The 13,452-nt window shown below is 40.6% G+C and overlaps 1 protein-coding gene across 1 annotated transcript in view; it reads right to left on the bottom strand.

Moving 5' to 3' along the window:
• The window catches only part of septin12 (septin 12), a 76,567-nt gene that overhangs the window by 49,618 nt on the left and 13,497 nt on the right, over positions 1 to 13,452 (bottom strand). The window contains exon 2 of the mRNA XM_059348048.1: positions 8,717 to 10,234. Within this exon, the coding sequence (XP_059204031.1) occupies positions 8,717 to 10,234 (1,518 nt within the window). The remainder of the gene's footprint in view (positions 1 to 8,716; positions 10,235 to 13,452) is intronic.

Raw genomic sequence — 13,452 nt, 5'->3', positions numbered from 1 at the left:
AGCTGGACATGTTTATATTCCCTGCAGCCCATCAGGCGGGTGTCACTGATAGAATCACTCTGGAGGAGAAATCATCAGGTTTTCCACTTGATACTAACACACACACTGTAGCTATGACAACGTGAGGATTGTTTGGACAGAGTCAACTGCCTCATCACTGCTGACAGAACATTACTACTGGAAGGTCTTTCATGACGCTCTTTTTTTTCTCTGAAGTTCTTTCATCCTTTTATTTTCTCTTCTCTTCCTCTGACATATATCCCACCGCTCTCTCTTCTACCTTTCTCTTTATCTCTCTGTCTTGTCTGAATTTAGGAATTAGCAGGGAATGCTGGCCCCCCGAGGCCAACAAACACATTACAAGAACCTGCCAATGCACATCAGGGGAATCCCCTTGAGTGAATCTCATTGGCAAAGAGATAATCGTTAGGGATAATGGCAACTAAGTATGTTAGGGTGGGGTAGGCATGAAAAGGTCAAACATGGTATATCACTTGGAACGGTTTGATCTGATTCCACATTTTCAAACAAACTGATAAAAGATGAGTTATAGTGACAAGAAGCACAATTCTTTGTCATTATTATTTCATGGTTAAATTAAACAATATTGTCTGAATCAAATCATAAATGTATTTAGTTGATAAGTAGTCTCATCATGTTTATTATGTACATGAAAAATGCACAAAAACAATAAAGATTACCTTATGTTCGAGCAGCATTATCAATATTACCCATGTTTCCATAAAAGTCAAAGCAAATTTGAAGCAAAATTTTGAATGCAAAAGTTTCCATCAACTGGTTTAGAGCGAATAAACAAAGCTGCATAAACATTCTTTTGACAGAAGATGGCAGTGTAATGTATTGTTGTAGGTTAATTGATCAGTAAACAGTCAGAGAAGTACAGATTGTAAGAGAAGGAAGAAACAACAACAACAAAAAAGAGTTTCCTAGAGGGAAATGTAGAGAAGTCGGAAGAGCGAAAACAGCAGATCAGTCATGTGAAGAACCTATTCGGAAAAATCGTTATCATCTCCCATTTATGGCATTAACTATTTTTTTTAAAAAGAGACAAAAACTTTATTGAATTTTGTTGTTTCCATCAAGCTTTTCTCATGCGAATCTTCAAAATGTGTATAAAAAGTTGTTGATGGAACAGCTATTGTTTAATTGACACTGCATCAAAGTGATTTTATGAACTATGAAAATGAAATACACAAAAACATTCCATACAAATAAGCAAAACACACAAAACTGTCATGTTTTAAATGTATATTTTATATATATGTTCTATTGACCAGCCAGAGGGCAGCCATGTCAGGACAACTGAACAGATTGGAAACAAATCCAAGCCAAGCCAAGCTGCAGGCGGCTGCTTCTACACACACACATGGTGTACGTGTGTGTGTGTGTGTGTGTGTGTGTGTGTGTGAGTGAGTGAGTGAGTGAGTGAGTGACCGGTCTGTACGTGCCTCTAAAGAGAAACCCCAACTTCCTTCACACATGGCTGCAGTGAGTGATTGAGACACATTCAGGACAAGGCCTGTGTTTTTCTGATACTTTAGTCGGGAACATTCCCTGCAGAAAGGTTGGAGCTACCATGGACATGTACTAACCAGCCTGCAACCAAGAAAACAAGCAAATATGTGTTAAACAAGAGATCCTCAACAGTTTTGCCAAACAAGCACTCGTAAAACAAGACAGGAGGAAGTCCGGAGAAGGATTTATGCAGCACTCACTGCTAACAGTCCTCCACTGCTCTGAACAGTGCAACAGGCCACAGGTTTGACGCTGTGATATTGTGATTAGATAAGGGATTAGGCAAGAGGTGTGAATCAGCAGAGGCCCCACGATACGATTTTACAATGGTGAGTATTGTGATACAATATACTTAGTTAGTGCTCCAGCTTGCTCTGTATCCCCCATTTGATTACTTGTTGTTGTTTTTTTATTTTTGACCTTTGCCTGCTACCTGTTATCGACCTGCCTGACGTATCTGTACCTTTACCTGGAAGTTTGCTTTTTGTCTTAAGTAAAGTATTTTTGCCTAACTCTTGCCTCTGCCTGTGATTCTGCGTTTGGGTCCACCCTGATCCATGACAGTATTGTGATTTAACTGCTTAAATAAAATTAAATTCTCAGTGTATTCATCTCACTTCAGTCTTTTTATTTCTCCACAATGAGAGTCAAACCCACAGACTGACCAACAGAGTATTCAGTCAAACTGAACTCAACTGATATCAAACATGTATGGACGACAACAACTGCAGCATTTTATCAAACTTTTCAAAAACTTCACTGCTCTGGATTTTTTTTGAATGAAACATAAAAAACGCATAACTTTGTAGCGTGATTTCAACAACTTCCCGACACGATATCCTGACGCACATGGTGCCTATAGATTATATCTCCAGTATATTCATAAAATTGAGCCCGATACAGCCTCCGGGAAAAAGAAGTCGAAAAAAGTGACGACCCACCAGAACGCTCAATCGATACTTGGCGGCGATATAATATTGCCACTTAAAATAATGTAGAGTAATTTAGAGTATCGTTTTTTTCTCCCACCTCTAATTGGTAGGTTTGCTGCTATTAGAAACTGTCCTGTGACAGTAGATTCTATGGACACAAAATTGTATTTTGGCGCAAGCATTGCCCATAGTTTGAAATGTAAAGTTGTGTTATTTGTACACAAATTTGTGAGACCAGGTTGGTAAAACATAGCAGTGATGGATGAGAGACTGTTGACAGAGCTGATTGAAATAATAATTTCTACATGTTTACATGTTTAGGCTTGTTGAACAAGTTCATTGATAAAGCCTTGATTGGCTTTACTTGCAAGGTTTTATTGCAGTTATGTAGTTGGAGGAGCTCAGGCCCGATACAGTGAACAGGAAATGCTGCAGTGTCATAGAGCTGGGTAAAAGGGCTAAATAAAAGAGATACTTGGTGGAATACGCCAAAAACAACATTGCCAGTTGGAGGCGACAGGCCACATAAACATGACGGCTGTGGTGCATATCATGACCCGGTTCAAAAAGATAAAAACATAAGAAAATAATAGGCTTCAGTGGTGCTGTTATGCCTGAAAGAGTCCATATTGTGTGTGACTCATCACCACAGCCGAGTTCTGAAGAAGCTTTTCCTTTTAAAAGCCTCTAATCCAGCATCTGTTGATTTATGTTGCTGTGATTGACTCTGCACTCAGTCGTTACCTCTCACTGCTCCTCATGTCACATTCCCCCTGCTGTCTCACACTTCTGAACCACAAGCTTCACTTAGTCATCTCTCTGATTTCTTGTCCCTTTTCAGTTTCTCCCTGTATTTAAAATGGAAGTGACCATTAAGGGAAGATTTAATGTTTTTGAGTTCTTTTGAAGACAAAGTGAGGTCATTCTGACTGATTAGTCATCTGAAGCCTTTTCATTTTCGTCTGCCAGTCACTGTCCGTCCTGTGTGTGTATGTGTGTGTGTGTGTGTGTGTGTGTGTGTGTGTGTGTGTGTGTGTGTGTGTGTGTCCTGGCTACAGTCAGTAAAGTTGAGCTAATCTTACTCAGTGCAGGAAACACATTTCAGGGCCTTGAACCAAACAACTGGACAGGAAGTGGGGTTCCAATCTGAGCTGATGGGAAGGACAAACCAGTGGGCTGAAAGAGCAACAAACAGCAGCGAGAGGAGAGGAGGTTCCCTTACAGAAAGATGTGGTTGGCTGTTTCTTTCATCTCATTGTTCATGCTGTATCACCAAAAGCTCCTGACCTTTAGGATGAGCACAACAAAACTGTGCTCCATATCACTTCACTTTCTTTATGATCCCACTAGTAGGGGTCGGAAAAGTTGTGGTGGTTGCTAGAAAACTAGAAAAGAATGAGAAAATCCACTTGGAGAGGATTTGTGGATTTGGGAGAAAGAAAACATTTATAAGTACTAAGTCAAAGGAGCATGAGCCTTGTGTTTGCCGTTTTCACTGCTTTCAGACTATTGAATGACATCATTGAATGTGATTTTTTTCTTTCTCTGCCAGTCCACTGACTCTGGAGTTGGTGTGAGCAGTTTTGGTCTGATGTCTGTAGCCGTGTTTCCATCGAATTTTGAAGCAAAATTTAGAAATGTTGCATTAAAGAAAATGTAAATTAGGAACATTTCCATTAACTAGTTTACATATAATAGACTTTTCGTCAGTATAATGTATTGCTGTGGGCTAATCTGTCAGTAGACAGTAGAAGAAAAAGAGATAGGCAAGAGAGAAAAAAAATATTTAAAAAAAGAGGTCGCTAATGGGACAACTTTGGCCACCCTTAGAGAAAATATGTCTTCAGGAATTAGAGTCAACAGCTTAGAGGAAACAGCTGATCAGTTAGGAGTTAAATGTTTGCTAAGTCTGAACTTATTTCCATCTCCCATTTAGGGCATTAGTAGTATAGTTAATTTAAAAAAAGACAAAAGTCAAATCAAGCGAGCATAAAAGCTTTTGTGCGCATTTTGCAAAATTTTTTTTCCCAATTTGGGTGTTTCTTTCAAGCTTTTGTCGTGCAAATCTTCAAAATTTGCATGGAAATTTGTTGATGGAAACATCAATGTTTGTTGGACGAGGAGAGGACTCATTTGAACGGATTGTGCTTCATATAGTGCTAATCTTTCAAACTGTAAAATGGGATACCTGACTTCAAACCCTCAAACTGACCAACAAAGTATTCAGTCAAACTGAACTGAACTGATCTCAAACATGTATGGACGACAACAACTGCAGCACGTTATCAACTTTCCTCAACTTTAAGCTTCACTGCTCTGAAGCTCTGATTTTTTTGAGTGAAACATAGAAACAGCCTAAATTTGCAGCGTTATTTCGACAACTTCCCGACATGATATCCTGATGCACATGGTGCCTATAGATTCCTTAGATCTTTTAGTTTCATATCATACCATCTCCATGAATCGATATAATATTGCCAAACAAAATATAGCGATACTATGCTGTATCAATTGTTTCTCCCAACTCTAGTAGAATATGAGTCGTGAAAGAATCATGAGCATATTCTTGCAACTTCGTAAGTCATGACCAACATGCAAAAGCACACTTTTTATCAGAAGGGAGAGTGACACAGTATCTTCTGAGAAGGAACTAAAAAATCAAAAATCACTGTCATTATAGCTTTAATGGAAAAGAAAGGGATTGGGAGAAGGAGTTCAGACAAGCCAGGCATGATCGCTCAAGAAAGAGAGAGGAGGTCAGGAAGGAAAAAGATCGAATAAAAGAGCCTTACTCTTTTATACGATCTATCTATTCAATTCTAACTAAAAGACTGAATAAGGCTGTTCTAGATGTTGACAGTGCTATTTCATCATGAGGGCTATTGGAGAGCTTAAATGTTCAGTTGACATGGGGATGCAGCAGAATTAAGGGAAAAGATAGAGAGGAATGCAGAACTGACGAAGCAAAGAGATGTGGAAAATGGAAGGAGAGATAAGAATGCTTTCCCAAGGTGGAGGAGATGTGCGAGATATGAGCAGGGGAATGATCTATGGGCTGAACAATACTGATCTTTATTCCATACATGATGATATACAGCGTTGACTGCAATAGATTATGGGCGTCATGCCTGACTGATAAGATAAAACACTGTTTTCTACTTCAGAACACCTCAATGCAAGTTTGATCTTGAACAACTGCTTGTTTTCTTTTTTGTTTGTGTCACTCTTTTTCTGTGTTGCTTTCTTCCACCATGTGAATTTTCTTTTCCTCTGTATGTTTATCTAAGAGCAGAGGAAGGGAGTAGAGGAAAAAGCCCCAGGGCCGTTTTTTGTTTTTAAGCTTTTTATGGGAAACGAGTGATGTGAGTAAAGCACTGGATAGACCAAAACAATCATTTCACTGTGAACGCCCATTACAGCACATTAGTCTGTTATTAACAACATGAACGCTGATGACAGCAGGGACGTGCACGTGTGCTGTGAGGAAAAAGGTGCCGAAGCTCTGACACTGCACTCCGAAAGAATGTTGTTAAAAATGTGTGTCCTGATCGTCGAACTACAAATGCAGAGGGTAAACTGTGTTACTGATGGGAGTTCATCTTCATGCAGGGTGCAACAAAACACTCCATTCAAGCAAATCAGGCTGACCTCTTCCATCAGACACCTGGTCCAAATATATGTGCAACAATCTATTTATTTGAATATATATTAAAGTTTGGAAATTTACATTTATTGACAGTAACAGTTGGAATGAAGACCTAAACCTGACTACAAGAGAGTGCATCTGAATACTTCTGAAACGTATTATACTTGTATACCTGACTGTTGTGAGGCTACTGAGGGGCGTATTCATGAAGAATGGATTGCTGAAAGCAAGTTCAACCTAAATGGCAGAAGAGGTTGTGTGTTAGTACAACCCATTACAATACAAAGGTATATATCGCGGCTCGTGGTACAGCAGCGCATTCTAAAAATGGCACATACATATGTTCGCAGTTGTAAAAAAAGGCTGCAGTTTCTGTGGATTCATGTTATAAAACCACTGACACTCAGTCCAATTTCATGCAGTGAGAGTATGTGCGCATCACAGCTGTGGAAATCACGAGAGTCGGACTGAGCCAAAGGTCGATTCCTTTATTAAAATTATTAGCATCATGAAGCATCCTGTCACTGAATTCCAAAATAAAGGAGTTTGAGTCATCCTTATAAACGCTTAAAACTTAATTTCCCACCAGCTCTCTTAAGATGTAATAATTTCACTCTTGTGTGCTTGTGCTTGTGTTGAATGCAACAAGACTCATTTGAATAGAAAGGGGACAATTTTGCACCATATACAGAGCAACAATAATAAATTAGATTCATCAGTTAGAGATGCAATTCACCGTTTTCAGGTGCTTTGAGAGTTTCCGGTTTGTTTTCGCAAAAGCTGCAAAATCCTTTTGTGAATATGAGTTAATTCACGTCTGCTGAGAGAACAAGCTCTCATGTTACTGATGCCACCGCTACTGCAGTGACAGGATTGAATTAGCCTATGTAAAGTTTCAAGTTTTCCCATTTGAAAACATGCTTTTGATATCAAACTTTTCATTCAAGGTGTGACAGGCTGTTGTCATTAATATTCTAAAAATCTCTAAGAAAAAGGAAGCCACAAGGGATCTTGGGGCTAGAAATAAGGTGTGTAGCAGTTCTGTATTCATGTGAATTGTTCCTCTCCCTGGTATCACAAAAATCACTTCATGCAGCTTTTGATTCTTCAAAATCTCTAAAGATTAAACAGGTATTTCTCTTTGCCACTTGAATTGGTACATGATAATTTAATAATTATGATAGCTCTCCCTCTTCTAACAAACCAGCCTAAAAAAAGCATCATCAATTTCTCACAGGGGTCAGAATGTTAGCGTAGGGAATGGACGACATACCATGCAGAATGCACACTCACATCCTCTGTTATCTCTGTTATTGTCATGTGAGCCCGAACAAGAGTCAGATTTAGGATGTGAATTGAGAGCTTAGAGTACAGTTGGATATTCTGTTTTCTCTCTTTCAGCTCAGAGATATTGGACTAATTCCCCGATGAGACTGGGGAAGGTCAGGGGGAAGCTCCAACAGGCACCTCAAAACAGATGCCATGTAAACATCCAGCCTTCTCATCAGACTTAATCAAAGTGGGACACCCATCAATCCATCTAACTGACATGCTATGGATGCAAATTTGATTTGGATGGATGACGTTAAAGGACTATGGTTAACATTCTGTACAACAGGCATTTGGGGAACAATTTGAAGGCTGCTGACAAGGATCTGATGATCAAACTGCCAGCACTACATTAGTCAAAGTTGTATTTAAAAAAATAAACATTTGTATGACTAAAGTCTAAATTTGTCAGAATGTTTGTATTACCAAAATCACTCTTGGTGATATAAATCCTTCAACATAAACTAACAAGCTCTAGTTTAGTTGACATTTTTCTACTGTGTGTTCACTGTTGTTGGTCTGACATATGATGCTGATTATCCTCTGACTTCCAATTTCCCCCTGTCATTGTCCAATAAAACCAAATTATGAATTATTAAATAACTTTTGTGATTTTTCTATTGTAACATGTTTTCTGTATGTGGTGCTGAGACACAGAAAAGTTGCTTTTGTTATCAGAGGAAGCAGACCAAAGGCCAGATGGGAGGAGCTGGACTAAAAATAGCTTTAAACCCCCTGTTAAAAATGTCAGACAAGCTTTTAACACAAAGACATACTTGTTAGTGTGTGTGTGTGTGTGTGTGTGTGATGAAGCTCAGTTCAACAGGAAACCATTACAATGGGTGTGGCTGCTAAGCTCATCTGCTAACCTTGACTTGTCTTCCTACACAGAGAGAAGTTCCCTGTCTGTCATCATTTGTTAAACAGACCTTTGACACACGTACAAACACGCACGCATGCACACGTTGTTTCCAGGCTGTGTTCCCACATATAAACAGCTCTTGGACATCAACACTGGAGAATCACCACAGATATGATTGTCAGTATTTACAACAAACCATCACCTACACTCCACTTTTAACTCTGACTCCTCAAAATATTGCTCTTATATAACCAATACCACACATACACACACATTCACAGCTGACTGTTTAATGCCCATGATTCCACCACTGAAATCCCTCCAACCCCCTTTTCTCAGCATAAAAAAGCACATGCAATTATTTGTGGTTTATGTTTTTTTTTAAATACTGCTTTACAAAAAACATCTTACCTTTCTGTGTCTTCTTCTCCTGTTTCAATGTAGGCATGTGTGTGGTCTCTGCAGGACATCCAAAGTCAGATGGCAACCCACCATTGCTTTGGACTGTAGGAGGTTGGATCATAGCTGCTGGGCTGTTGTCATTAACATTCTGGGAGAAGGAAGCGATCCTCTGTAAAATTGAGCCTACACTATCTCTAGCATCAACTGGACCATCCACCACAGACCAAATGCCTCTGGAACTGGAGGGGCTGGAGGAGCTGGAAGGGTTAGGCAGGTTGGGGACCACCTGAACAACCTGGGGCCCTGAGAGAATCTGTAGCTGGGGGCTCTGGGCTGGAGAAAGGGGCACTGGGGAGCAACTCATCTCTGGGACAGGGATGGAACCCTGGGAGGGGGAATGTGAGGAGAAAGGCAAAAAGGGATGGTGGAGAGAAAGGGGTGGGGTGTCAGAAGAACTGTCCAGGCTGCTAAGGGAGGCTGAAGGGCTGGCCAAAGTGGATGGTGGGCTGGTGTGGTTCCTTGGTGGAGGCTTGGGAGGATTGGGGCTCATGGATCCTCCTTTAGCCTTGGTGGGAGAAGTGGCTGAGGGGCTGCTTACCAAGCTATCCAGATCCAAGGGAAACTTGTTGAGACGTGGAGACTCTTTAGCCTTGGTCTGGGGGGCCTTGAGGACTTGAGATCCTTGCTGCTGGTAGTGGTTTTTGGGGCCAGAGTAGCCCTCCTGCCCAAAGGAACTGGTATCATTAAGATGCTCATTCCAGTTGGCATTAGCATTGCCATACCTCAACCTCGAAGACATTCCTCCAGCTCCATCACGAATTTGGAGATCAAGGCTGGGCATGGAGCCATGGGTCACCCCAAGAGGCTCTGGAGCACCCAGCATCATCCTTGGCCCCTGGTCGATCTCGGAGTGGAAAACACTCCCATGCGAGGAAAACTTTTTCAGGTTGGGGTTGCTTCCCAAGCTGGCACTTCCCTCTCGGTGCTGTTGTGGGAGCTGTGGCTGGGTTCGGTGGTACTCCCCCTGAGGTGGAGGGCTGAGATATGGCCCAAGCTTAGTAAAAGAGAGAGCGCCTCCACCTCCTCCAGAGTACTCCAAGCTGGACGTGGAGCTGTGAAGGCTGTCATTGTCACTACCTGGCCCGGACAAAGTGGAGTAACCATTGGGGTTTAACCTGCTCTGGAAGGATGCAGCTCTAGTCACAGAGGAACCGTTGTTGTGGATGGCCGACTTGTTCATGGTTCCTCGGTTGAAGGACAGGCTGCTGACGACACTACGGGACTTGAGCGCTGGACTGGGATTGGAACTCAGGCTGATGCGTGAGTGGTGGCCTGTGGAGCCCAGGCTGTTGTTGTTGTTGTTGAAGGCTAATGAAGGGGACTGGCCACCTCCCCGCCCCTCGCTGGCTTTGTTTTGGTGGAGGAAGAAATGGGGAGATGAGGGAGACACAGGGGTGGAGATGGGTGAAGCTGAGGAGAAAGATGGTATGTCATCCACATCTTCAATGTCGAAGGATCTCTTCAGGGCTGCAGGTGGAAGAAGACAGAATACAAGTTTTTAATGCAGTGTCTCGGGTGTAACTTATATCTAACCAGTAGATCTTGACATACAGCCCGTCATAAGCTCTTGGAGTCAGCATGAACTCAAATTGTCCATTTGTCAAAACTGCTCCACCATCCATTCAATATGACATTTACATGTCTCCTGCTTATCTTCTACACACTGAATTTTTTTTTTTTTTACAGCATTTGACCTCTCTTACTGCCAGAGCTTCCTGTTTCAGCCTTTGTTTAAATCCCAACATGAGGAAAATGATTATCAAGTATACCAAATAACTACATGTTCCACCCTCTGGTGAGGCATGGTCTGTACAATGAACAGTGGGTAATGTTTTTTAATTTTTAATTTGCCTTATTTTTCTTCTCCTAAATAAGTTTAACTAACCTGATCAAATGACAGATCATATTTCTTTTAGTCGTCATGTCCTGAAATCCCAGCAAGAAAAACTAATTTAATCGCATAGAAATTGAGGTTGAAGCCCAAAAATACTAGTTGTAATAAATTGTAAGTTTCATTTAAGTTTGAGCCTGTTCGTCAATTATTTTTTAAGACCTTAGATCCATTGATGAGGCCTTTTGTGTCCAGGCTGTGGACAAGTTTGTGCCACAGCCTGGCCGATACTTGCGTTTATTACTTGTATGATACGTGCTTGTGTTCATCGATCAATTAGCCCATTTCACTGAGCCAACACCAGGCAAGGCTCTGTGCAACATCTGCCATTCACTGGTGAGCATGGAGCTGATGCCGGAAAAAAGAAAAACACATCAAATATGTGGACTCATCTGAGGCGCCACCACCTCGAGGCCTAGAACAACATTGTTGTCATTGTTTGCTATCCAACTGTTAATATGTTTTGTTTGTTTTGTTAAAAATATATATATTTTTTTGTTTAAATTGAGACTTGTGTAACATTTGTTATCATTGTGTCATTTTTATCATGTAAATGGAGGGAGAAAAGGCAATATCGGCTTCAAGAATCGGCCCAAATAAATCAGCAGCACATATCGGGGATCGGTTAAGACTATCAAAATAATCGGTATCGGCATTGGCCTTAGAAAACCTGTATCGGTCGACCACTAAACATGACCGTGAGTGGGCAGACTGTATTGGCATAATCATCAAAACAAAGGCTGTTTTATGGGTGCATGTGCTGCCAGCTGCTGCTTTCATTAACAGCTATATTATAAATGATGTTAAATAGTTATGAAATGGCTATTACAGTGGACACATATATTCTACAATATACGACTGTGTGTCTCTGCTCAGAAGATCATATAATCTCTCTCTCTCTCTCTCTTTTACTTGGTTTCTGGATCCTGAATGATCTTAGCCTCTTGCCTTTGTATTGGAACAGTGTCCCCTTCCTTTGTTCAGCACATACACACACAAAGACTCTCTCTCTCTCTCTCTCTCTCTCACACACACACACACACACACACACACACACACACACACATTTCCTCCAAGCTGCAAACACAAAGGGTGGATTGAGGTCGGAGCTGGAGTCATGGCATCCAGTAGGGTTTTGTGTTACAAAAACCAAACACTGCAACATGACATACCATGAGAAGGAGCGGGTGGGTTGGTCGCAGTGGGGCAGGTATATAATTATAGTTCCAAAGTGAAAGCTAAAATGTCATTTACAGTGATCCACAGCTGCTACCTGCATTATTTTGTGAAATATGTGCCTCAAGTGCTTTGATACCAATTCATCACAGTTGGGAAAACTGTTTTAACATATTTTGATGATTACTAAACTGCAACCGTTAGGCTATTATTGGTAAATTAGGGCTGCAAAACTACTGAAATTAAAATCACAACAAATTTCACAAATTAGTACAATGTAATCATCACTAGGAGATAGAGGTGGGGAAAAAATTGATACAGCATAGTATCGCGATATTTTGCGTGGCAATATTATATCGTTTCATGGCCACCAAGTATCGATGTTTGGCGTTTATTTAGCGTCAGTATTTCCGCTGATTTTGTTTTTTCCGGAGGCCATAGTGGTAATCTATAGGCACCATGTACGTCAGGGTATCGTGACGGGAAGTTGTTGATTCAGAGCAGTGAAGCTTCAAGTTTTTAAAAGTTTAATAAAATGTTGCAGTTGTTGTCGTCCACATGTTTGATATCAGTTGAGTTCAGTTTGACTGAATACTTTGTTGGTCAGTCTGTGGGTTTGACTCTCATTGTGGAGAAATAAGAAGACTGAAGTGAGATGAATAGGCTGAGAATTTTCTCTTATTTGACAAAACAATTCTTGATTGAATTGAATTTTGTGGACACAAAATGCAGTTAAACAATTAAATCGCAATATATTGTATTGCAATACTCACCATATCGCAAAATGCTTAAAATCACAATGATATCGTATCATGACTCAAGTATGGGATTACATATCGTGGGGTCTCTGCTAATTCACACTTCCACTAGGAGAGCCAAATGCCAGAGCTACAAAGACTAAACTAAAATTGTAATCCACCACGGCTTTCATTTAAAGGTGAGAAACACGGAAACACACAGAAGGAAAACAAGTTAAGATAAGAGTAAGTATGTGCATTTTTACTGCTCAGCCTAGACAGCTTAGGTGTGAATATAGGACTCGCAGTGTTGACTGCTATCACTAATGCTGGCCTTTGAGCTGAAGTGTCTATGGTTACAGCAGTGCATTTTCCTGTTTAATATTACAGATGAGTGAATTCAGTAAACCAAGTAATCCAAAATCACATATTTCTTAAATGGTAAATGGTATAAACCTGTTACTCTTTATATGAGATATCTGAAGGAAGAGTTGACTTTAATTGTCAGTAGTTTACAGCAATACAAAAAAAATGTTTAATGGTGAAAATTAATATTTTTATGATAACAATGTAACAACAGAAAATGTGTCAGTCGTCATCATGAACCCACAGAGACTTATCACCTGGACCTGCAGCTCCCCTCAGCTTCATGGAGCTTTTCAGCGCATTTTCAGCTGTCCATCCCACAACTTTACTGTGAACTCTCTATGCTGTCCTTTTCAACCATAGCAGGTGGCTGTTTTCTGTGAAAAAGCTCTGATAATCGCATTGTACATTATCTGATCAGCAGCCTACAGCAGTCACCAGATTTAGAAACTAGCTGGTGAGCATAGTGGAGCATTTAGCAACTAAAGAGCCAGATATTTTCCTCAGGAGGGGGT

Source organism: Centropristis striata, chromosome 13 (assembly GCF_030273125.1).
Source record: "Centropristis striata isolate RG_2023a ecotype Rhode Island chromosome 13, C.striata_1.0, whole genome shotgun sequence".
Taxonomy (NCBI): Eukaryota; Metazoa; Chordata; class Actinopteri; order Perciformes; family Serranidae; genus Centropristis; species Centropristis striata.
This window is presented reverse-complemented; position numbering and strand designations above follow the sequence as displayed.